The sequence below is a fragment of the Ochlerotatus camptorhynchus genome, unplaced genomic scaffold (assembly GCF_037179485.1).
Source record: "Ochlerotatus camptorhynchus isolate MF236.1 unplaced genomic scaffold, CSIRO-AGI_Acam_v1.1 ptg000544l, whole genome shotgun sequence".
NCBI lineage: Eukaryota > Metazoa > Arthropoda > Insecta > Diptera > Culicidae > Ochlerotatus > Ochlerotatus camptorhynchus.
Genome location: NW_027041027.1, coordinates 131,255 through 157,320, shown reverse-complemented (window position 1 = coordinate 157,320; position 26,066 = coordinate 131,255). Strand labels below are relative to the sequence as shown.

At 37.0% G+C, this 26,066-nt stretch overlaps 2 protein-coding genes across 4 annotated transcripts in view; one reads left to right on the top strand and one right to left on the bottom strand.

The window, feature by feature from the left end:
- mol (dual oxidase maturation factor 1 mol) overlaps positions 1-26,066 on the bottom strand; it is a 210,664-nt gene that overhangs the window by 115,999 nt on the left and 68,599 nt on the right. The gene's annotated exons all lie outside the window — the stretch shown is intronic.
- Positions 21,430-21,804, top strand: LOC135713192 (histone H2A-like). Its single transcript, XM_065236304.1, has one exon. It carries the CDS (start codon positions 21,430-21,432, stop codon positions 21,802-21,804), a length of 375 nt encoding a protein of 124 aa, XP_065092376.1.

The window sequence follows — 26,066 nt, the reverse complement described above, 5'->3', positions numbered from 1 at the left end:
ATAACTTTTCTGATTCAAGCAGCACGATGTGCAACCAAATTATACTTGATTATGAGCACTGGGTTTGGGGAGAACGTTTATTTCATGAAAACAGTGATAAAATTATCACTTTTTATTTGTCCTTTTTAAAACAGTTTTTTATAAAAAAAAATTGAAAAATAGTTTATTGCAACAGCTTACGAAAGGTATTTCCTATCGATTGGTGTATCCGGATTTTAATTTCATCTATGAATGACAAAGCTTATAGCGTTCAAAAAATTACACCTTTTCGTGACGGTCGCAATTTTAGATTTTCGATTTACCCCCAGTACCTTCCCGTAAGACGTAGTCTACGTCAAAAATGTGTTTGGAATTTTGAAATCATTCGATGTTATAATGATAATTAGCACTTATAAGTTACAAGAAATGGATGTAAAGTATGTGTTTGACACATACAATTTGTCAATACACTGAAGTGTTTTTTACACGGTTTTTTTTACACGGTTTTCTTACACGGATTTTTTTACACGGTTTTACGCGATTTACACTGTACGTTTTCAACGATTTCTCGACAACGATACAACATATCGACTTGATTCTAATAACATTATCCATTTCAAGTTATAGGTAATCGAATGGCATACTTAAAAAAAAAAACGCAATTTTTGGTGTAAATACAGAAATTTTTCAAATATGTCTATATGGACCATAGCATGCTATAATTACAAATGGCATCAAAATCCGATTTTTTAAAAACCTTTTAGCATGTGAAAAATCAAAATCTCGTAGGTTTGTTTTTAGACGGTTTTTTTTTCTACACGGTATGTATCCCCCGTGTAAAAATAGACCTGTGCCTCTTATGTACCAACGTAAGAGGGTACTGCCTACTGGAAGCTCTTGCAAATCTGAAAGGTAGGTTGTCCAACGAAGGTACCATCAGCACTTTTCGCACACACTTAGAAAAAATCATGTAAATTTAGGTGCTCTGAGAGTGACATATACGAGCGTCAATTTTGACATAAATTTGAGTCATAACAGACGCGAAATATAGCTTAATCAAACGTACTTTTCGTTGAGTAACGAACTTTTCAGTCCCGGAGCACTTAAAATTACATGACATGTTTGTTTACGTCTCATCTTTTAGGTCAAAGATGGATTCCGTCACGTTTAAAATTAGTTATTTCTAAGTGTGCACCCTCTGTGCTTATTGTTTCAGAGCCAGAAGACGTGTTTTGAGATGAGTGTAGGGTAGCCAGGGCAGCAAAACGGAAGATTAAGCAGAGCAAGTCAAACTGTTTGAAGGAGCTGTGCCAAGACGCTGATGCCTATCCTTGGGACGATGTATACCGGTATATATCACCCCAGGGGTTGGCATCAGCGTCTTGATTGCGAAGATCATCATCGACACCCAAAGAAGTGTCCAGAAAACATAATGGTCATCTTGGAGGGACTTTGCCCGAAGCACGATCCAACAACGTGGCCACCTATTCCGTTCGGGAGGAAGAGGATGACAATGCCTACCAAGTCTCCAATTCGTAGCAGTGGTGAAAGGGTTGAAGATGAAGAAAACTCCCGGTCCAGATGGAATGTCTAACGTGTCGTTGATAGCGGCGATCCAAGCGCCCTCGGACAGGATGGTTCTGCAGAATGCCTGGACGAAGGTCACTTCCAAAACAGATGGAAGATACAGAAGCTAGTGTTGCTGCCGAAGCCAGGAAAACCATCGGGGATTCAGCATCGTATAGGCCTAAAGGGCGAACACGAAATTATTGCGACACCGAAAATGTCATGCCAATTTTCTTATAATGTTGAGAATCAAACCAAAATTTTAGGGTAGTTTTATACATATATTTACTTCAAAAATCAAAAGAAAAGTTAATCGATGGAGCCTTGAGTGTAAAATTGAACGCATTTTCGCTTGATGCCCTCCATCAAAGTCTTTACAGTGTCATCCGGTACCAGTTTCTCAGTTTTTTTTTTCCATTTTCTTAACATGTCCTTCTCGTCTTTGACTGTCTTCTTGCTCTTCCGAAGTTCCCGCTTCATTATTGCCCAGTACTCCTCCACCGGGCGCAGCTCCGGACAGTTTGGCGGATTCATGTCCTTTGGAACAAAATGGACAGAATTGGCCTCATACCACTCCAGGACACTTTTAGAATAGTGGCATGATGCCAAATCTGACCAAAATAGCGGAGCTTCGTTGTGCTGCTGCAAGAACGGCAAAAGGCGCTTCTCGAGGCACTCAGATTTGTAGATCTCGCCATTTACTGTGCCCTTTGTCACGAAAGGCTCACTCCTCAGTCCGCAAGAGCAGATGGTCTGCCAAATGAGATATTTGGAGGCGAACTTCGACATTTTCTTCTTCTTAAATTTGTCGTCCACATCGAACTTGCTCTTGCCGGTGAAAAACTCCAACCCCGGAATTTGCTTGAAATCGGCTTTTATATACGTTTCGTCGTCCATCACACAGCAGCCATATTTTGTCAGCATCTTCTCGTAGAGTTTCCGTGCCCGAGTTTTAGCCGTCGATTGTTGCCGCTCATCGCGGTTTGGGAAGTTCTGTACCTTGTATGTATGTAGTCCAGCTCTCTTCTTTGCATTCTGGACGTAGCTCTGCGACATGCCGATCTTTTTAGCCAAATCACGGCTTGAGACGTTGGGATTTGCTTTAATCATCCGCTTCTCCTTTCCCTCCGTCTTTTTGTTCTTCGGTCCCGGTTTTCTTCCAGCTCCTTTGCCGTGGTCCAACGTCAACCGCTCCTGGAACCGCTTCAACACTCTGGAGACGGTTGAATGGTGAATGTTCAACATTTTTCCCAACTGCCGGTGCGACAGGTCAGGAAATTCCAGGTGTTTGGAAAGAATTTGTTCTCTCAACTCGCGTTGGTTCACCTCCATTTTCGTTGAATCGAAAAACACGACTTCGAGTTTGACAGCATGTACACAATACACATCAATGAGAAAATGTGCAAAATTTGGTTGATTTTTACCCAATGGTAAAAAAGTTATGCCCTGTTGAATGTGTCGCAATAATTTCGTGTTCGCCCTTTATATGCCTGCGCGATACACTCGAAGAACTCTTGGAGAGGATCATCCTAAATAGGTTGACGACATGTACTGAGAGTGAGCATGGATTGTAGAAGATTCAGTTCAAATTCCGGGATGTTAGATCAACAGAGCCAGTGGATGCAGTTCGAGCGAGTGACTCGACAAGTCGTCCAAATAGAAACGGAGGGGAAATCGATATTATGTTGTGATAACGATAGATAAATAGTAAGTGTCTTGGATACAATTTCTTAACGTTTTCTTGATACCCATTAAATCTAGCGATTTAAAAAATGTGAGCTATTTCCTTTGATTTGTCTGTATCGCTTATTTTGTTATTTAGGAACATAGTGCACAGTGGGCAAAATCGAGCCAAAAAAACGGGACTTGTTTTTTCCGCTGTTTGAAGTTTTTAAAAACTAGCTATCCTTATTGAAAAAATACTGCAAATCGATTGGTCATAGTTTCATCGACGGCAGATGACGGAAAGTGTCCTATTTTGCCATATAACCCCAATATTTTCCATGGATCAGAGGAAATCCTCTTATTATTTAGTGGAAATGATCTTAGGTTTAATAGATTGACGACAAATAAATAGATAAATAAATAAAATAAATGAATTTCAAATTGGGTTTACGCCAACGCTGATGGCAGATTAAACAAAATTACTATTTATTTTTTCTTCTTCCACACCCGCAAAGTTGGTACAAATGATAAAAAAATCAACCTCTTTTTCTATAACTTTTCGAAAACATCATCTACTTACGCGATTGGGTGAAATTGTGGCTCTAAAATACCTCTCAAACAAGTGTTAAAAATTTGCGTTTTGATAGCCCTAAATCGAAATTTTGCCTAACATGAACTTATGCCCCAGCTTACTATGATCCCTTAATTCAAACCAGTTCCCTTAATTTAAACCCGTATAATTGGTAATGCACCCGTGTAAAAGAATAATGGGTTCAAGTCTCGTCTTTGCAAACATTTCTTATGCACACTCTCATGTCATGCATGCCTGTCTCTTAGTATCCTCTCCTGGAATTAAAAATAGCTTGACTTATTCAAAAGTCGCTTATCTCATGGCATCTTTTCGGGCGACATAGAAATTCACAAATAATTGTTTTTTGATTAATATTTGGAAAAGCTTTCAAAGAGTATTTTTCTTATTCCAATATCCAATAGAACCATTAAAACCCATTCAAACAGGCAAAGGAATTACAATGTGTGCAAGTAACTAGCATTTATGTTTTTATTGCATTATTGCACCACGTCTGAGAAAAAAAAAACTACAAATTTGCCCTTAATTGTGCAGAATATTTCCCAACGGCCGGTCTACTTGCAATCTAAACCTCCCACATGGACCACCTGATGAATAGATTCGATTAGTTCCCGCCATAATGCTATTGGCTCAACCGAGCATGTTCGCCTGTCTCTAAGCGATGACTAAACTAACGAATCAATTGTCGTACAGTTGGAATGGTTAATAAAATACTAGAATGGGAAATATACGATCGCTTCACGGAACAAGTCGTACCATTATAACAGCGACTGGCTTAGCACAGAACCAACCAAGCACATGTTGTATGGCTTAGCCGAAGCGAAACAAGCATACATTTGTTCCGCTTCTTGGTTTCACAATCCAATCTAAATGGTTCACCATGGATTTCGATGGAAGCGTTCTACTTCTACGGTGCAATTTATTCCATCTAATCCAGGCACCATACCAGTAGACATCTTCGTCTTGTGAGAATGAAATATTTGAAATTGGTTTCTTGGGTAAAATCAAAAAGAGAATGGATCGTTTCGTTACATATTTCATAAGGTTGTAGATATAAAAGAACAAGAATTGTTCTCGTATAATTCAGTTGTTTTGGTATTTGGTATGGTTTTCTTCGGTATAAATGGTTTTTGAATGAATATGGATCATTCCGCGCCAAGTGTATACACCAGATGAAATTGACCTCTTCCGATTTGTACCAAATTTGTAGGGAATGTTCATTGAAGTTCAAATTCTAAAAATCCAAAGTTGCTAATGCTAAATGCTAATCGAAGCACCCCGGTCAAGGAGCACACTTTCCATTTTTCATTATTTTTTAGAAAGCACTACTTTCTTTTGTTCATATTTCTGGAACGAATAAAGCTATAAATTGCATTAGGTATTGATTCAATAAGGAAATTAGACAAAGAATCAAATATGTAACTTTTATTTCTGTACAGTGTTGCCAAATATTTTTATGCTTGTTTGAAAACTTTAAATGCATTTTTCTCATAATACATCTCGTTTAATTTTCATTTTAAGGACACCATCGTGTTTTCCATCCTTTTTACAGAAGAAACACTTAACGACACAAAGTAATTAGCGTAGTTCCTGAGATATTGCATTTTGAATGAACGAAAGTCATAAATTATGAGTGTAAAATTTTTTTTTTCCATTTCCTCTTAATAAGTGGATTCATTCTCATGACTTATTTTGTGAAATAATTGGTATTTATAGAAAAAAAAATCGATTATATTACCAAGAACAATTTTTAATACAGTGTTGCCAAATTTAAATATAATTTAGCAACTAAAAACTTTAAGCGTGATTTTTTATGTTGATGCATCTAAATATTTGGTTTAATTGCACCATCGTGTCCCACAGCATTTTTACATAAGATAGACTAATTAAAACAATGTTCAACGCGATGTAACATTTTGGAAAAAAAATACAGAAAGGTTTTTTTTTTAAATTTTTCTGACGCATTTGCTTAAGCAATGGAATTAATATCCATACCTATTAGTTTTAATGTTTTTAGAAGATAAGTGCACAACGGACTTAAATCTAGATTTTTTGGTAAGGATTGCCAAAATAACTTTTTATGGTCAGCCATAAAACAAAACAAAAATGTTAAATATAGGACCAAACCGTAATTTGCTCATGTTTTGCGTACAAACCTAAATTTTGAGTTCAAATAGATGTATTTGAAGATGTCATCTTCTTTTCTTTCCTTTATTTAACGTCGGTCTCTGTTCCGCAATCTAGTGCCAATCACCGACGGACATCGATTGCCATCCATTGACGGCAATCGAATGTGCAGGAAGGCAGCTTCCACACCTGCGTAGGATATCGCAGCCATTCAACAACACACATGGGCCGGGACCAACGGCTTTACTTCCCTTCGGAAGGAAGACGTGACCAGAGATTTTTATGCCTTAGAAAAATCCCACTGACCTCGGCTGGGATTGAACCCATACCCATTGGGGTGTTAGAAAGTAGTCACGCTTACCACTACACCACCGGCGCCGGCAAGATGTCATCTATTAACGTATAAACATGACATTTTTTATTTTTTTTTCAAATATTAGGCGTCTATTTTTTAAACATCTCTGGCACATCTGTCTAGTTTATTAGAAGTTTGCAAATACCGAGTGGAAAATTGTGTGTCAAAGATGTCAAGCATCATTACATGAGGATGCGACGGTTGATGAGGGAGTACTTTTTGAGATCGGAGTGGAACTCCAGACAGACATACACAGCACATTTTTTTAGATAGGTGATGCGGATGACGATTAGGGATGAGAATTTGAATTCCTGTAAGTTTTTTACGTAGACGTGTGCATTATTTCTGGGATTCCGTGTACACTTAGAAAAAATCATGTAAATTTAGGTGCTCTGAGAGTGACAATCAAACGTACTTTTCGTCGAGCAACAAATTTTTCAGTCTCGGAGCACTTAATTTTACATGACATGTTTGTTTACGTCTCATCTATTATGTCAAAGACGAATTCTGTCACGTGTAAAATTAGTTATTTATAAGTGTGTACTTTCAACGGCGCCGGTGGTGTAGTGGTAAGCGTGATTACCTCTCACCCCAGCAGGCCTGGGTTCAATCCCAGTCGGCGCCGCCGGGTTGTTCTGAGGCATAACATCTCTGATCACGCCTTCCTTCGGATGGGAAGTAAAGCCGTTGGTCCCCGGTTCATGAGTTGATGGGTCGATAGGTAGGGTCCAGGTGTGGGAGCTGCCTTCCTGGCACGTCGGTAGCATTGGTGCTCAGCACGGAAAACAAGATCGACGGAAAAAACAAACCAAAGAAAAAAAAAGTGGGAACTTTCACTGTGCATTATTAAATTGGTAAATTTTTGGTGAGCAAAAAAAAATTGTTTATAAGCAAAAGTGGATGTAATGGTTGCCAGGTTTCAATCAAAGTTTTGACAGCTAGGTCGACATGCAGAAACACCCATAAACACCTTCCGACATCCTAAGCCACACAAGAAACTTAAGAAACACAGGCACAAGGTGGAAGAGTGACTTACTCCCTGGTTCTATTGCAGTATTCTTAATAAGAAAGTGTACCGTAAATAAGCGGCTTCGTACACAGTTCGCCTTTACAAGTTTCGTTCTGCACAGAAAAAAATTCTGAATTTTAACTATCGCGTAAAATCTCCCTTCGTTTAATTTTGAGCTATACTTGGCATAAACAGCGAAATCGTTTACAAGCTTGCATATTGCATTTAAATTTACACGAAATATCGCGTAGATTTATGCCAAATCTAGCGTTAATTTTATGTGCGCAGAAATTTACATGAATTTTTTGAACAGTGTGGTGTTAAAAGTGTTTGTGATTCCTAATAAACAAATAATATAAACGAATGATACCCCGAACACGTCGTTAAGCTCTTTTTTATGGTTATTGTTATTAGGGATGGCCATGCTAAGCAATATGGGGATCTGTATGCGGCAATGCAACGACAGTGCTGCAACCCATTGAATCTGCATACAGTTATTCGTCGCAAGAGTTTGAGTCCAATTTCTGCACGGTTTTATGATGAGTACAGTAAGAACTTTGCCAAAAATTATCGAAGGTCGGACACTATTCATGGTGGTCAGGGAGTTTATTATAATAATTTACTGGCAACCGTTAACCTTTTTGCTGCCTACACTGTACACGAGAATAAAGTTGTACCATTTAACCACCGACAATCCGACATGACATTTAATTCTGACTTATACCCGAAAATCGTAAACGGCCGAACTGTCAAAACCATAGGATTTATTGATCTAGATAAAAATAAGTTGTCCAGAATAGATCAGACACGAACCAATTCATAACTTTTGCATGCGGGTTCATGACTAAATATTTCTCGCGAACACGGAGCCAGATGTCAGTGATAGCAATGTTTAACGTATTAAGCAGGGTTTTAATCATACAATGCTTGCTAGCTTTCATACTCAAAAATACTGGTTTTGGAGTCAACAGTTATTATACGTCGTTTGGTTGTCCCTAATGTTACTTAAGCCAAAGTGTATTTACCAGGATATTCGGGAAAATTATCAATCACGTCTCGTTACGTGCCGCCCATTTGTTATTTTAGGACCAGCGAAATCATCTTAGCAACAAACAGTTCGATTTATTCACTTTAATAACACTGTGCAACAAGACTTTCTAGGACTGAGAAAATTCACTTTAGTTGACTTTATCGTGGTCCCTTGAGTAAAAGTCTCGAACAATCTTATACCCTAACACGTCCTAATTTTTTGGTACCGCCCTCTTTATGAATTTTGGTATGTTGTCCCGATGGCAGTCGTATACTGCCTAACTAAAGCATGTTACGACATTGCCGTCCAAGAGTGTTTTTTTTTTATAGAAAATGACTTGAGGAACATTTTTTTTAGAACATTTGAAAACGATATCTCGTTGTCTTACCCCTCGTTTGGGTGATTTTTTAAATTGGGTACCCCCCTAAAAATCTATAATTCATGTAAATTTACTGTAAAAAACCATAATATGTGCTGCTATGTTGAGATTTCCATAAAGTAATTATTTTAATAACCCAAAAGAATGAAAATACTCTAAATGCGATGATTTTAACCATATTTTATTGTTATTTTATTCAATTTAGAATATATTATTGGTCTTGCCTGATTATAAGAATAACACAACTTTCTAGGACTGAGAAAATTGACAACATTTGACTTTCTTGTTGTCCCCTGAGTAAAATCCTAGAACATACTTATATCCCAACACGTCCTAATTTTTTGGTACCGCCCTCTTTATGAATTTTGATTTGTTGTACCGATGATGGTCGTATACTGCCTAACTAGAGTATGTTATGACATTGTCGTCTGAAAGTGTTTAGTAGGAAGTAACTAGAGAAACACTTCCCTAGAACATTTGAAAACGATATCTCGTTGTCTTACCCCTCGTTCGGGTGATTTTTCAATATGGATACCCCCGTAAAAATCTAAAATCCGTTGAAATTTACAGTAAAAAACTTTGGATGCGATAAGATGTTATGATTATAATTGTGCTGTTGTTGAAACGTGTATTTTGTGGCGTATTTGTGCAGACCTTAAGGTTGTCACGGTATTATGCGGTCTGCAAACTGGATATACGAAAAACATGTGTTACTTGTGCTTGTGGGACACACGCTATAAGCAGAACCAGTCCTTGAAAACTGATTGGAAAATGCGTGTACAACACCAGGTAAGGAAATCTAATGGAATCTATCAAGCTAGGGATAGTTAAAAACTTTATTAAGTCATTGGACAAGGAAATGCCAGCGTTTCTATGTTTGCGTGACGTGTTCCCAAAACTAAGTCCAGCTAAACTTAAAGAAGGTAACAAGTAAATAATTATATGATAGAATAATCTTAATTTTATTCCTTCGGCAGGAATACTTAATGGCCCAGATATCAGGAAGCTAGAGAAGAGTACAGTCTTTGAAAACAATCTTTTGCCAAAGGAACAAGTTGCCTGGAGATGCGTTAAAGATGTGATTCATAATTGTCTTGGAACAAATCGGTCTCGGTGATAATCGCGTTCAACGATATAAATGTGCACATGTCCCTAAAAATCCATTTCCTGCATTGCCATCTCGATCAACTTGAAAAACAATTGAGCACCGAAACCGATGAGCATGGCGAATGATTCCATCAGATTGCTGCACCGTTTGAAGCTTTGTATGCAGGAAAAAAGTTGGTATCCCTGTTGGCAGAATTATGCTGGAACTTATTTAAAGCCGAGTAATTAATAGTTGCTATTTTGGTTTATCTCGTAATAAAAACAAAAAAGCATGAAAGGCCACTTATCTTTTCATTTCTTAAAGATAAAGAAATTGCCAATAACCAGAAATCTTAGCGCATCCTAATAAACTATAGAAACATGTTTATTGAGCATTTCCCATAACTTTAGATCTCCGAGTGAGTACTTTATAAGAAAAATCACCAAAATGAGGAATAATAGTATGCGTAATGGTTGTACTGTGAATTTATATGGATTTTAAATTTTTGAGGAGGGGGTGCCTGATTTGAGAAATCACCCAAACGAGGGGTAAGACGGCAAGATATCGTTTTCAAATATTCTAGAAAAATGTTTCTTCAATCGTTTCCTACAAGAGTTCTTTAACAGCAATATCGTAACAAGTTTTAGTCATCATCGGGACAATATACCAAAATTCATAAAGAGGGCAGTACCAAAAAATTAGGACGTGTTAGGATATAAGTATGTTCTAGGACTCAGGGGACAACAAGAAAGTCAAATATGGTAATTTTTTACAGTCCTAGAAAGTTGTGTTGTTCTTATAATCAGGCAAGACCAATAATATTTTTAAATTGAATAAAATAACAATAAAATATAATTAAAATCATCGCATTTAGAGTGTTTTCATTCTTTGGGTTATTAAAATAATTACTTTATGGAAATCTCAACATAGCAGCACATATTATGGTTTTTTACAGTGAATTTACAAGAATTAAAGATTTTTAGGGGGGTACCCAATTTAAAAAAATCACCCAAACGAGGGGTAAGACAACGATATATCGTTTTCAAATGTTCTAAAAAAATGTTTCTGAAGTCTTTTTTTACAAAAAACTCTTGGCCGGCAATGTCGTAACATGCTTTAGTTAGGCAGTATACGACCGACACCGGGACAACATACCAAAATTCATAAAGAGGGCGGTACCAAAAAATTAGAACGTGTTAGGATATAAGTATGTTTAGGAGTTTTATTCAGGAGACCAAGGAGACAAGAAAGTCAAATATGGTCAACTTTCTCAGACCTAGAAAAAAAGTTCCGGTTTGTTGCACAGTGTAATGAGAAAGCGAAACGACGAACGTACACTTTTCACGGGTTTTTCTGCACTGTTACTTAAGACAAACGGAATCTCCATAGAAATCGGGTGACTTGAGTAACATCGTAAAATATTTTGATCGTTGTTTTGTTGAAGAATCTTTTTTCAATGAAAAATATAAAAACATATATCGCCCTCTGGCTACAAACCATGAAAACCATAAAAAAAAAACAAATACAATCAATGTTTTACAATACAAAATCCCAATTTTTTAGTATCGTTATATTTTTCGAGAAAATTATTTTTAATTACCTTTTTTTATTTGATAGATCACATTTTTTGGACCACCCTTACATGTCACCCTTATGACAAAATTAATAAAAAATACGGGTCTAATATTTTGCGATAAGGAACAAAAACACAATTTTTTACGAAATTCTGAGAACCTCTATATCGTTTTTCTATGGAATGGCTGTATATCGGTATTTTATCAGATTATAACTGAAATTCCAGTTAAAGATGACCTTTACTGTTTTCATACTAGATCAGTATAAAAAAAAATACTGGCGATCTAAAGGCAGGATAAATGTGTCTGCATATGTAGTCTGCAGTGATTGATTAAATAAATAAATAAATACTAATAAACTAATAAACTAATAAACATAATGTGCAAATCAGATGGACGTACCGGTACCCGGCCGATTTATCTGTCCAACAATTTTCAAACTGGAATACAACTGGTTTACTTTGTGAGTAAAAAAGGTGTTTCTATTTAAAGTGATCACTTAGTCGAATGAAACGGATGAATCGGCCAATGCGTTGAATCATTTACAGTGACTAAAAATAATAATTTCATATCGATTATATTTAGCACATTTACCATGTTTAAAATATTAGGCTGGTTTATTATATTCATATCAACGCCCGTTGAAGGATAAAACACAATGTTACTTCCAAGATTTTAGTTTGCAATGCAGATAGTTGAAAGGATTAATGTTTCAGTTATCTAATACAACATAAATACATCAATTATCTTTTGTGATCGTCATTTTAGTGAACTATAGAAATGACCATTTATGTCAAAATCCCCAAAACATCACATTAAGCAGTACAAACTAAGTGGTAATTCGTGAAGAGGGCAAAAAGTAAACCAGAACATTGCAACCCCCCTCCCCCCACAGTAACGGAAAACAAGAGGTGAAAATGTGCAAACATATAAATTAAATCGTTGTCACGATCGCTACGAAATGCAAAAAAAAAAAAAACAATCTCAATCCAACAGCTTGACAAACACACAGCACAGTTGCTGGAAGGATGATTGGTCACGATCGTCGTCGTAGCTAGTGTATAGGTATCTACCAACTTCTTCATAGTGCTTTATGCAGCTCTGAAGTTACAGTTTCACAGTTGCACCACTTTGTTGAGGCCTTCTCCGGTTTGGTTGAGTTTAACATGGGTGAGAAGAGGCACGAAGCAACGATCAGATGATGTTGTGAAAATACGAAAACTATTTTCTCTACCATCGTCGTGTTTGGCTTGGTGGATGTTGTCGTCACATTGATGTTTTAAACGTCTCGTCTGAAGTACCTACTCAGTCATGCGATTCAGTTCTTAGGTTGATTTTATTTTTCCACAGAGCTGAGAACTATTCGTGAAATTTGTGTTTGGCTTGTCATTTGGCTGCCTTAATAGAGATGTTATTTGCAACGAATTGATGGTGCAATGTTGATTGTATTACTATCGCAATCATCAGTCATGAATAAATGAGAACAGAATAGAATGGTTTTGCTGTGTGCTTTGGATTTAAATATGAAATCTGGTTTAATAAATGGTTTGTTTGAAGGTTATCTAGGTATGGTTCAATTGGTATCTACCAACATCCTTAAGAGGATCAGATTTCTATTGGTCTTTAGTAGGAATGACACTGATGATAGCTGCACATTGTATGCGAAATACATGAATACAAAATACTAGGTAGACTTAAGGTGATACTCTAAGGAAGCCTTAGCGTGAAACTTCAAAGGCACAAATGTCAGCTTCCACAAAACATACAAATTTGAAGTTGCTACTCTCTGTTTGTAGTAGCACAGCAAACAAGGAGTAGCAATTTCAAATTTGTATGTTTAGTGGAAGCTTACATTTGTGCCTTCAAAGTTTCACGCTAAGGCTTCCTTAGAGTATCACCTTAAAAGGAAAATTATCACCTTTTCTGCTCTTACCGAAATTTATGAGCTTACACATTGAAAGTATCATTCGTGAAGTATTTTCGGATCATAATTTGCTGGCATATGAGACAAATAATTCCTCTTTGTCTCTTGTGTGTAACTAACCTTTAATGGTGTCACTGATAGCGTTAACTTATTCTGAACAGACGTTCAAATTGTTTAGAAGGATTTTCCCTCAGAACTTTCCTAAACGTTTATCTTAATATTTTAGTGTTATTTTGTTAGTATGTACCTCTTTTGTACGGTTGTCGTTATGTTTTATTTGACGTTAGATTTGTGTTTATTAATTGGCCAATCTAAACATTCGAAAATTATTACCGACTACAGTAATTTTTAAGAGTCTTTTGGCTGAACTGAACGTTTGCGTTCCTTCATTTTAAAGCCTATATTTCTTTAAAAAAAAAAAAATCCACTCGCAACTCATCAATTACACTAATCTTGTCATTTCATTGTTTCGAAGCTTCAAATCTAATGAACTGAAATATTTGAATTTTACTGTTCGGTTCAGCGGTAGAAAGTTTGTCGACACAATACAGAGCACGCCAAATGACGGATCGTAAAAACTCGACCTTCTCCGATTTGCATACAATTTTGCATTATTTTGCAAAATAACGTCTTTGTAAATTATGAATTTCATCAATAAATTGTAGCACAAAAACGTCACATCTGATCAAAATGAAGTCTGAGAAAAAGTTTTATAGAAAAAAAGTCTTTCTGGAAAAAATATAGATGGTATTTAATTTTTTGTAATTTTGAGTATAAAAAAAAAAAAAAAGTTTAATACTCAAATGTTTCAAAAAGCACATCTAACAACTTTTTAATTTTTTTAAAGGCTCATAACAAAAATATATTTTTGAAATACTTAAAACCAGGCTTGCAATTGCTCATTACAGCTAAAATACTATTTTTCGTAATTATGGAACAATGAGATACTATAATGATAACTTTTATTTGTAAGATGTCAATTTTGTTTTCAGAAGGTCACAGCTAGTGATTTTATGATCGCTGATTGCTCGCTCATCGCGCACTGAAAATAAAATTTAGTACATATAACAAAAGCGCTCGTTTATTCCGCGAATCTTTTCGTTGTTATCTGCAACGAAATAGACTCGTACTATATATGAATCTAGTTTCGTTTAAATATAAAAATCATTCACTTCGTAACATTCTTGTATTTTACAAATGTATCATAAAATAAATACGAATTATTCGTGACAAGAAGTACAAGCATTGTAAATAGCACGAAATATTCGTTTACCAATAAAACATCATGCATACATTGTACGAACATTTCGTAGAAGAATAAAACCGTCTCTCGGGCTTGCGTGTTATATACGAAAAGATTTCGAAATCAATTCGTATTTTTTTTTTCAAATTCGCTTGACTCAAGCAAATTTGCCTGTCAAAACAATGTTTACAGTAAACACAAACGATAATTATTTATTCTTCTTAAAAACAACAGTTACAATTAAGGCAAGGTGATTAAAATATAATTCAGTGATTTGATCTTAAAGGCGTTGTGGCTTAACCGAAGGATGTTGCACCGAATGTGATAACTCGAAATGCAACCTTGCTCGTCCTGTTTCTTCTCGATGCTGATGATGCTGTTTTAGGAAGCCTTTATCGACATTTCTGTTAGCTATAAACAGCACACACAACATCCTATTTATAGTCTTTATAGGGCCTTATTGACCGACGACCGATTTCGTGTTGCGCTGATGCTGAAATTGAGCTTCCTTCGAATATACATGGTCCGCCTAAGGTTCTGAAGGGCCGAGCGTGAAGTTTGGTTCCCGTCGATGCGGAGTTGTATCGCCTTCCCGTGACCGAATTTGATGGAATAGGTTACCCATCAATTTTTGCCAATGTCCTGATGGAGCGCCAATATCTGAGAGAGGAAATAAAACAATGAAGTTTGAGTGTCACTGAAGTGGAATATTTGACAAATTTCTTGATAAATTACCGTTATCAGCTTATCCGAGTTGATTCCGTTACCAAAGTGCTGGTCTTGAATTCAAGAAGTACGTATTACAGTATCCTTGATGTCATCCCACCAGTCACGGAATATAATTGGAACCATCGACATTTCCACTTGGTTGCACTTTTGTGTTCACGCACTAAGGAAACTTTTCACTACTTTTGTTTGACTTGATTGCATTAGTTTACGTTTTTTGACGTTTTACTCCACGTCGGAGCGAATGTACGAAATATAGTTCGTATATTTTATGAATTATGCGTAATATTGGCATTAAAGCTTAAAACATGCAAATGCAATACGAATGTTTTGCACAATTAAGGAAATATTTGTTTTATCTACGAAACCCATATTTACGAAATGAGCGTAACAGTATTAACGAAAATATATTTTCAGTGCGTTGCTCATCGTTGCTAATCGCTAGTTGTGACCTTCTGAAAGCAAAATTGTGTTATACACAAACTTTACCACCTCTTCTTGCATCTTACAATTAAAAATTATCATTACAGTATCTCATTGTTTCATATTTACGAAAAACAGCATTTTAGCTGTAATGAGCAATTGCAAGCCTGCTTAAAACCATGGATGCTTAAAAATTGTTAAAAATCGTAGAACAAGAACTTTTGATCAGATTTTTGAACTTTTTGCTAGTACGCTTCTTTGTGTAATTTCTACATTGGAAACAATATTTAAAATATTCTAAATTGTTATTTGTGCGAACATTGCATAAAAAAGCTCGTTAACAAGAAATATAAAAATATGACCAAAAGTTGATATTCTACTATGTATGTCAATTTTCTAGACTTTACATTGTATCTTATGAACTCTATAGAGCAAAATTAAGATATAGACAATTGACATCACAGACTGCACGTGCACACTAAACTCTACACAGCAACACATATTTTACATCGCAAACGCAATATCCTAGGCCGCTTCAAAATACGGAGGTACATTTTATACGAGATCAGTGTCAAAATGATCGATCGATTTTTATTTATTTTTGTAATTTTGAGAGAAAATAGAGCCCAAGTACAATTATACTCTATGCTCAAAGAAATCGAGAAATTTTCCATCCCGAAAAAAAAGCCCAGACCGGACCAGGAATCGAACCCAACCAGCTTTATAGCTGAGCCTTTACTGACTGAGCTGAGGGGAGCCCTACACACCAAATTTAAATCACTGAAAATCAGCAAAATTTTGCTGATTTTAGACTCGGTGAAAGATCAGCAAACGTTCCAGCAAAATAATGCAGCTGAATTTTTCTGAAAATCATGCATAAACATTTGGCAGCATTTTGCTGGTTAAACTATTAAATTCAGTAAATTGAATTTTATTCACTATATGAGCTTCCAGCTTCTGTAAAAGATGGTTGATACAAATATACGAATAATAAAGTTAAAATCGCCAGACTTTTTTCCAATTATCATTTATTAAATATAACCAGTGTCCGAGCCAGTGTCCTTACCTACATAATTTTATATATTTGTAGTTTTTTTTTTACCTCTTCCTCCTCCTGCGGTTTGACCGGTCGTGTTACGTGGTATTGTGCTAGGTTAGTTAGTTACCGTACAATGTGGTGTAATTGATCAGCGAGGTGTATTTGATCACTGACATTTCTTATTGTTTTTCCTATTTAGTTTGTTTTAAGGCTTAAGTCTACATCTTAGTTACAACATGTCATAAAAAGTATTATATATGAACACAATAATGAGAAACTTCAGCCATTTAATACACCCACTGATCAGTTACACCCCGTTTTACGTTAATTGGTTTACATAATAAGATTTTGTATCTAAACTGATCCGATCATATGATCTTAAAATGTTCAGAAGTAGTTACAGTTTTATAAATTTAAATATAGACTATTAGTTGATGAAAACGACAATGTTTTCTCATATTATTTAAATACATGATAAGTTATATTACTCCTACTCCTCTCCTGTCAATTAGACTGGCCCTCAAAAATTGTAAGTATATATTATATACAGGCCAGCCCATGATTTGAGTTTTTGTGAGAGACCAATCTCTGAAAGATATAAACAACAGTCTTGAGATCATATCTGGGAGTTGACCCGATTAAAAATTTGATTAAAAATCAAACTAATTCACCCAAATAAATTTGGGCCAGTGTATTGTCTATTTTACTCCCACCTCACACAATAAGTAAGGTGGATCTTTGAAACCAAAGTCCAACTGCAAACCAAAACTATCTCTGACTAGTGGACCGTATAACCGAAAAGTGCTTATGGTGTCAATTTTAGCGCCCATTTATTGCAGTCGCGTTATTAGTTATATGTGGAATAGTTGGTGCACATTGTTTTGTATAATACAGCGTTTTCAACTATCACTGTAAGTCAGCATGACAAACTGAAGAACAGATCTGCATAAACAAACCTACAGTGTTATGTCACCTATGTATCATGAAATGCATATTAAATTGTGTCTTTGTAAGGTTAATGTCTCCAATGATTGTTTTTTCGAAGGCCCGATTTTTTTTAAATTAAATACTACAATAGAATACGCTAGCAATTCGCTCTATAACTTAAAAATCGACAATTCTTTTCGAATTCTAAATACTTCTCACAATAATTCGCTTCTTATTTCACGCCGTACTGTGTAAGCGGCCAGGTCGTTGGGAAATGCTCTAGGAAAGGTCCCTCAATGCTTGTTTGGGTACATTTCAGCCTTAAAACAATTTGAATTGCGAGTCGGAGGCGAACCAGCCTAAGGCTGAAAGCCTCCTAAATAAAGCTAAATTAATTAATTAATTTGAATTGCTAAGCTTTACCTTCCGTTTTAGTGAGTCCCTGGTCATTCGCAGCTCAACCCTACGCTCTTCCCTGTGTACTTCCATTCTGGCTCTCTGAACGCGTATGCTGGCTCAGATACAACTAGCACGGGTCCTGCTGGGTCCTCCTTTTGACACATTGGCTACTGCGAGCAGTCACTTTCGATGTGACCCTTCTCCCCGCCTTTAATGCACAGATCAGATCTATCAGGGCCTTTGTACTAAAAACATCTCTCCGGTTGCTTGGTAACTCGACGAGTGGCTTTCAACGAGCCCACTGACCACCCAACTTTTACTTTGCCTCTCTCCAACAGCTTTTCGCTGCAGTCGTCGAAAGTTGTATCACCAGACTGCGTGCGGTGTACGCCTTCCTCATCCAGATTGTCATCGGTACATCTCCCAGATCACAATGCACCTTCAGCGGATTTCTCAACCATACACACTTAGAAAAAAAAATCATGTACATTTAGGTGCTCTGAGACTGATATATACGAGCGTCAATTTTGACATAAATTTGAGTCATAACAGACGCGAAATATAGCTTAATCAAACGTACTTTTCATCGAGCAACGAACTTTTCAGTTTCGGAGCACTTAAAATTACAATACACGTTTGTTTACGTTTCATATTTTATGTGATAGATGGATTCCGGCACGTGTAAAATTAGTTTTTTCTAAGTGTGGAGGTAATATTGTCGTTTCAGGGAAAATAATTCGACGCAACTGACAGCCGCAGCATGCTATTAAAGCAGATAATCTAACGCCAAATGCTAATTTTTCTCCGAACTCGCAATAAATTAAATTATATTTCAATATGTAGGGGAAATGGATGTAATGTTGGCCTAAATGTGTAGTGGTAAGCGTAATTATCTTTCACCTCAGCAGGCCTGGGTTCAATCCCAGTCAGCGCCGCCGGTATGTTCTGAGGCATAACATCTCTGATCACGTAGTAAAGCCGTTGGTCCCCGGTTCATGAGTTGATGGGTGGATAGGTAGGGACCAGGTGTGGCAGCAACCTCCCCGGCGTCGGTAGCATTGGTGCTCAGCACGGAAAACAAGATCGACGGAAAACAAATCAATGAAAAAAAGTTGGAAGGGTTGTATACTAGATACGACCGCAGGGTTGGCGTTGGATAACGTCTGTTATGTGTTGTATTTAATTGTGTATATTATATTTTAGGAATATTCCTTAATAACTCTTTTGCGAAAGTTTGGTGGCCCTGAAAAGGGCCGTTTTGTTGGGCTGATGTTGTTGGGTTTGCTCTACTCTGTCACCCTGGAGGAACTTTGGAATGATGTTGGTAGTTTGAAGACAGACAGCATCTCCCCTTCCAGCGTTCCCACACCCCAGTATAGTCCCCAAATGTAAGTGTAACTGTGATATTATGGATAGAAATTGTCTTCAAAACTAACTCTTTGTCGAATTATTGGTGGCCCTGAAAAGGGCCGTTTTGGTTGTGGTTTTGGAATGATAGACTGAATAAATGATTATGTTTGAAAAATTTCAGTTTTTGCTACGATCAACAACCATACGGGGCAATATGAGCACCCTAGAGTCGGTGTGTAATGAGTCACGCCAAGAATGAAGCCAAGTCTACCTATTGAACTGTCAAACCGGCTACCGGTGGTTTGGGCTCCATACCATGAAACTTATATAAATCGTATGGAATCAGTTCAAAAACAGTTTTTGTTATTTGCTCTTAGGAAACTAGGCTGGACCTCTTTTCCCCTTCCTTCTTATGAGTCCCGTTGCATGTTGATAAACATTGAAACACTTAAGAAACGAAGAGAAATTTCCATGATTTCCTTTGTCAATGATATTATCTCACAACGCGTAAATTCAGAAAAAATATTAGCAAGATTAAATTTTTACGTACCATCACGCATGTTAAGAACTCGAAATGTATTTCAACTGTCACCTCACAGAACGAATTATGGTAAAAATGGACCAATTAATAGAATGATGAGAGTGTATAATAATTATTGTGAGCATATAGATCTAACGATGTCTAAAGATACAGTAAGGAGAACACTAACTGCTAGGATTTCATCTCGATAAGTTTAAAACAATTTTTATTTTTTAGATATTTGTATATGCAGTCTACATTTGCTGACAATTTCAAATAAAACGTATGTTTTAAAATAGCATGTAAGGCAACAGCACTATTGTAAAACGGTCTACACTGATTGACGACAAATAAATAAATAAATAAAAATATCGCGTAAAGTACACAAACATTACGATGCTATGAAAGATCCACGAAAGGTATTGCAATAAAATATAAAATATAATCGAAGAAATGATCATAAACACGCAGTGAGCAATAAATTGTCATGGGATACGTTTGGTAATGATCACTTATGAGAATTTCTACTATTTTTGGTTAAGATAATTTGACTAAATCACTGATATAATGATTTACTAAAGCCGCTATATTTTTTTCTCGCTGGAAGTCATTTGAAGTTGATGTAGAAGTCCTCTGTTGCAAAGTGAAAAGAAAGGGAATCTTTCGAAAACCGTGATGCGAGTTCAACTGTTTTTCTCTTGGTGTGACTCATTATACACCGACTCTAGAGCACCCTAGTAAAAGTTAAGGTTTTGACAGGTTTTCACTAGAAAATAACATGCAGGAATCAAGTGAAATAGAAACATAAGTTCTTTTAGCAGCAGTTACGTGTATTGCTCGCTGTAGAACCAGCGGATCAGTAAAATGTAATATAGTGAATGCGATGCTTGTTTTCTTGACTGCATATCTCATAATATTCTAGAGATTTTGAGCTAATGTTACATTTCCATTATTATCTTAGACATGTAATTGAATTTTGATACGGTTTTCATGGAGATGCATATTAAAAGCATTTTCAACAAGTTTGTAAAAAAAAATAGATTGAGTTAATAGGTATTATGCCCAAACGAACGGTGGCCCATCTCACCCCGTGTGGTCTTCTTGCCCCCATCGCCTCTATTAGACTGAATTTGGAAACGCTCATGTCCAACCGGTTTTCGTTTTGGGCTGGAAATTCTCTAAAGCAACATATTTAAAAAATCTGGGAAAATCCGGAACATAATTAAAAATTCTTGAAATAAACGTAATAACATATAACTGAATTATATCTGGGTAAGTATCTGGCAAGACGATTGAAAATCTGGAAAATCAAATAAATCAGGAATACTGGCAACGCTGTCTCGTTTCATGCCCGTAGAGACAACCGACCCATTTTCAGTATTTTGCTACCCACAGTATTTATTGTACCGTCCCTGTATTCATAATATGCTACTCGACGCAGGTATAAAACCACCCTCGACGGTCGAAATGTCATCATTACAGTTTCAGCATCGAACGGTTCGTGTCGTTCGTTGCATTATGTCTGGACGTGGAAAAGGAGGCAAAGTCAAGGGAAAGGCAATGTCCCGTTCGAGCCGCGCTGGATTGCAGTTTCCAGTCGGTCGTATTCACCGTCTACTCCGAAAGGGCAACTATGCCGAGCGTGTTGGAGCCGGTGCTCCCGTCTACCTGGCTGCCGTGATGGAGTATCTGGCCGCTGAAGTTCTCGAGTTGGCAGGAAATGCCGCTCGTGACAACAAGAAAACCCGAATTATCCCACGTCACCTGCAGTTGGCCATCCGCAACGACGAAGAGCTGAACAAACTTCTTTCCGGAGTGACCATCGCTCAGGGTGGTGTCCTGCCAAACATCCAGGCCGTCCTGTTGCCCAAGAAGACCGAAAAGAAGGCCTAAATTCGATCAAAGTTCCCACCCTTTAACAAAATCTGTCCTTTTCAGGACGACCAATTTGATGGTAAAGTGTTTCGTTTTCAAAACAGTTTATTTCGTGGTGCGCAAGGAGTGATAAAATGAATCCATTAAAAACATGGTTGAATCTTTCTGTCATGCTCTCCCTAGTTAATTGATATCCTCATCGAGTAGGTTCGATGATGGTTGATTAGTGTAGGCGTGTCTTGAATTCCAAGAAATTAACCAGTGCAGTGTTATCATTCCATCCAATCAATCGACTAAATTTTCAATAGCGCCCTAAAATATCCATCAGTACCGTCCCAACGACGCGTTCATATAGATAAGATAGGTAAATAGCAGATTTTTAGCGATGGGCCCAATCTTAGATCCATTTCCCCTACCTTGCAGAGCTGCGGTGCAAGAATTTAAAAAAAATTGTATGGACAATTGTCAATGCAGGGGGAGGGGGGAGTCAAGAATCCCAAATAAACTGTCTACGTAGTTTATGAACAGGCCCTAAGGTATTAGTACCTCTGGAAGTGAATTAACTACCTACGTGACATCGGTTTACTGGATCCCGGTAAATGTACCTTACTCTCCGCTTTGGACGTGAACTGCTTGCCTTCAATAAATTGAGTGATTTGACTAGTAACTTCAAAAGAGGTTTTCCTCGGACCGCTGATTCTGAACTGTATTGTTCCTTCATTGCTCAACATTTACCGTTACCGTTGGGACTTCCGGTCTTCTTTGCTTAGCCAACCGGTTAATCGTATTGAAGTGACACTTCTAGATTATTATTACGCCTTTACTGTGGGCTCATAGAACAATAAAACCGAGCCTGGGTAGTAGGTGAACACAAAATACTAAAGTAGAACATTCTACCAACATATAGACTCCAAGAGATTCCTTCAAAAAGGCACAATATATGCGACCGAAACTTCGGATGAAATCCAAACAGATATTTTGAGAGGAACCAGTCGATCACAATCCTCTTATTGAGTTTAACCGGTATTAACAGAGAAATAAGACGCGTTAACCACGAATCCTTGGGAATGATCGTGACACGCTTCATATGGATGACGAATCGTCCTCATCTCATCCTCAGAAAATGGTACCCATTATTTTAATCGGCATCCTTTTGAAAAATTCCCCTCACAAAAAGGCTTTTCATGTACTGCCAGAGGGTAGGGGGAGAGGGGCAATTTAATTATTACTAAAATGAACGAAATTTACGATGTGCGCTTCCATCGTGCAAACTTTATTTTGATTGCCGAAGCATACACTCAAAAAATTTACCACATAGGTATCTAATGGATGAAAACCATGTGAATTTCACAAAGCTAAAAATCCCACCACAAAATCACATGAATATCAGGAGGACGATGAAAGTCATGAAAAAAGTGTCGGAAAGGCATTAGAAAATTAATCGTTAAACTCTTTCTTGATAATGTTGTGGCCCTGAAAAGGGCCATTTTTCCAACGCGCTCGGCGTAGTTGCCCTTGCGGAGCATACGGTGAATACGACCAACTGAGAACTGCAGCAGCTGGGCATTCCATGACGGCGGCCCACTATACTGGAGCACTGGCACCAACGCACTCGGCGTAGTTGCCCTTTCGCTCCCAGGCTCTGCTGCCGCTGCTCTGCTTCCGCTGCTCTGCTTCCGCTGCTCTGGTACTGCTGCTCTGCTGCTGGGTCGACGATCGGATAGACAATGATGGAACGGGCGACCTTGTTGGACGCTTATATAGTAGAACAGAAAATATCAGAGGTGTCAGATACTCGCATCTGATGTCTCGGTTGGAGAAAGTATAAGAATATAAAAAAAATCAATCGATTTTCACCATCTTTAGACAATGGTTTACTTTTAACCATTTTTCAATAGTTTACAGAATGATATAGTTTTGAAACATTCAGCAAATTGCTAGAAATATTTCCAATCGATTGATGCCATTATCTCGTAAATCTATCGAGAGACGGTTGAGTTATTATCGTTCAAAATCTTTTAATTTTTCGTAACTCATCCAAAATGACTGTTTTCAATTTTGTACCCCCGTATGTTGCCGAAAGACGTTATCCAACGTCAAAAAAATACCACTTATTGTTGGGATGATAACCCGAATAGGATGTTAGGCACTCCTTATGATTATATTCTATCCGGGAGGACAATTGAACAACATTGAACTTATTGATTTGAATTGAATACTCTGATTTTTTGGTGGGATGCAGGGGGTCAAGCTTGTGTTACTTATTGTTACATTGAAGGGAGAGGGATTAAGGGGAAATGTTACGTTACAGATTGATCACATCAAAAACAAAAATAACAAACGAAAAATAAAAAAAAATAGCTCTAAAATAAATTCACGCGACTCTTGTACACAGAAAAAAAATCTGAATTTTAAGTATCGCATAAAAACTTCTCTCGTTTAATTTTGAGCAATATATAGTAGGCATAAACAAAAAAAGAAAAAGAAAAAGAAATAGCGTGTAAATTTACGCCAAATCCAGCGTTAACTTTATGTGCGCTATATATTGCAAAAATTTACATGAATTTTTCAAACGGTGTAGGTAGGTTTCTAAATATATATATATATATGTTATCTAACAAAAAAAAAAAAACTTTTCACTCTGTTAATTTAGATTTTTTATTCGAAATTGTAAAAGAGAGGTGCGAGTAAGTTAGCGTTACGTATTTTTAGGGAGGGCGTCTTGTCAAGCGTAACTTATTGTTATAAATGAGCATACTTGCTTCCACTCACTTGCTATAAAAAAGATTTTCGAAATTTTGATATCATTAGATGTTATTGTGATATTTTGTACATGTTAGATACACAAAGAGGTTTAAAGGCAAATGTTCGACACATAAAACCTGTCAAATTCGCTTGCAGATAGTCATAATCAGCGATTTTACGACTCTTGAGCGCTCACTCTGAGTGAACGTCCATGAATCAGAAAATAACTGATGTTGACACTCTGAAAGCGAAATTGACAGGTTTTATGCGTCAAACACTTGCATTTCAATCTCTTCTAGTATCTAACAAGTACAAATTTTCATTATAACATCTAATGATTTCAAAATTCCGAAGATACTTTTTTTAAAGCAAGTGAGTGGAAGCAACCCTGCATATGAGGAGGAAGGGGTCCAAGTCCCGGTCTTTTTACGTTGCGTAATTTATGTACCACGCAGTAGATCATCTCACACGCTAGGTACGATTTTTCACATTCAAGTGCGAACCCTGTGTCCTGAGAACTGCGTAGATCCGCGTTCTCATCCATCGAGAGTTGGCCGCTTCACCAAATACCAAAGTACCAAAACGTTGTTTACGCAAAAACTGGGTTCTGTGAACCCGTAATCTGGCTCGATCATTGCTCCAACGTACCACGGTCCAATTAGTTACAGTGAATTGGCTGCATTTGGCTCGGCAGTTTTTTCGTCATGAATTTTCCGTTTGGTCGTTTTGCTTCCCTCTCCGCATCAGGTGACACGACGCAAGGAACGATCAGCAACGGTTGGATCCATGCTTGATATCCATTTAAATCTCCTCGATATTTTTTAAGAACGAAGGAATAATTTACAAATTACGGATGCGCACTTTGGATGTAGGATAGGATGCATAAATACCGAGAATATCCCCATGTGATTTTGACAAATCAGTTATACGAGTAGAGTAATTAGGATAATTGAAAATTAACAGGTTCATTACGCTTTTTGCGTCCGCATTGGAGAAAAAAAAACTGAAGACAAGAAAAAAAAACACGCGGTTAAATAGCTGGGCAAAAATACGGCTTAAAGTGACTTTAAACCTATCACGGCGGTTAAGATGGCTGTTTTTTGACGACCGGATAATTCAATTTATAAATTTTAAATGCTTCATGCCTGTGTTATTTTTTTTACAAGATTTACAGCTTTTTTACTAGCCATACATGGGAATACGCTAGAGATGAAAAAGGCGAATTTCTATTGAAGGGACATTCAGGGATCAGCTGTAAAAGAGAAAATAAATTTCATTCATCACTTTGCAAAAAATTTCATTCTTTCTTTGTTGTTTGGAAGCCGTGATTTTTCCGATTACATCTTAGTTATATTGCATTTCCGTCATTGCTGCACTGAACCATTTGCCACGAAACTTGCCAGGAGGTTTTCTTTGACGTAGAATATCGGTATATCATTTGCATTGGGATTCGAATCTTTACTGTAGCTGGAACCGACCAACGAAAAAAAAAAAAAGATTATGCTGTTGTCTACAGCCTCAGAATTCGGCGAAAA

What these genes read in the sequence shown, in the direction of transcription:
- LOC135713192 (XM_065236304.1), top strand. Translation starts at nt 21,430, where the DNA reads ATGTCTGGACGTGGAAAAGGAGGCAAAGTCAAGGGAAAGGCAATGTCC.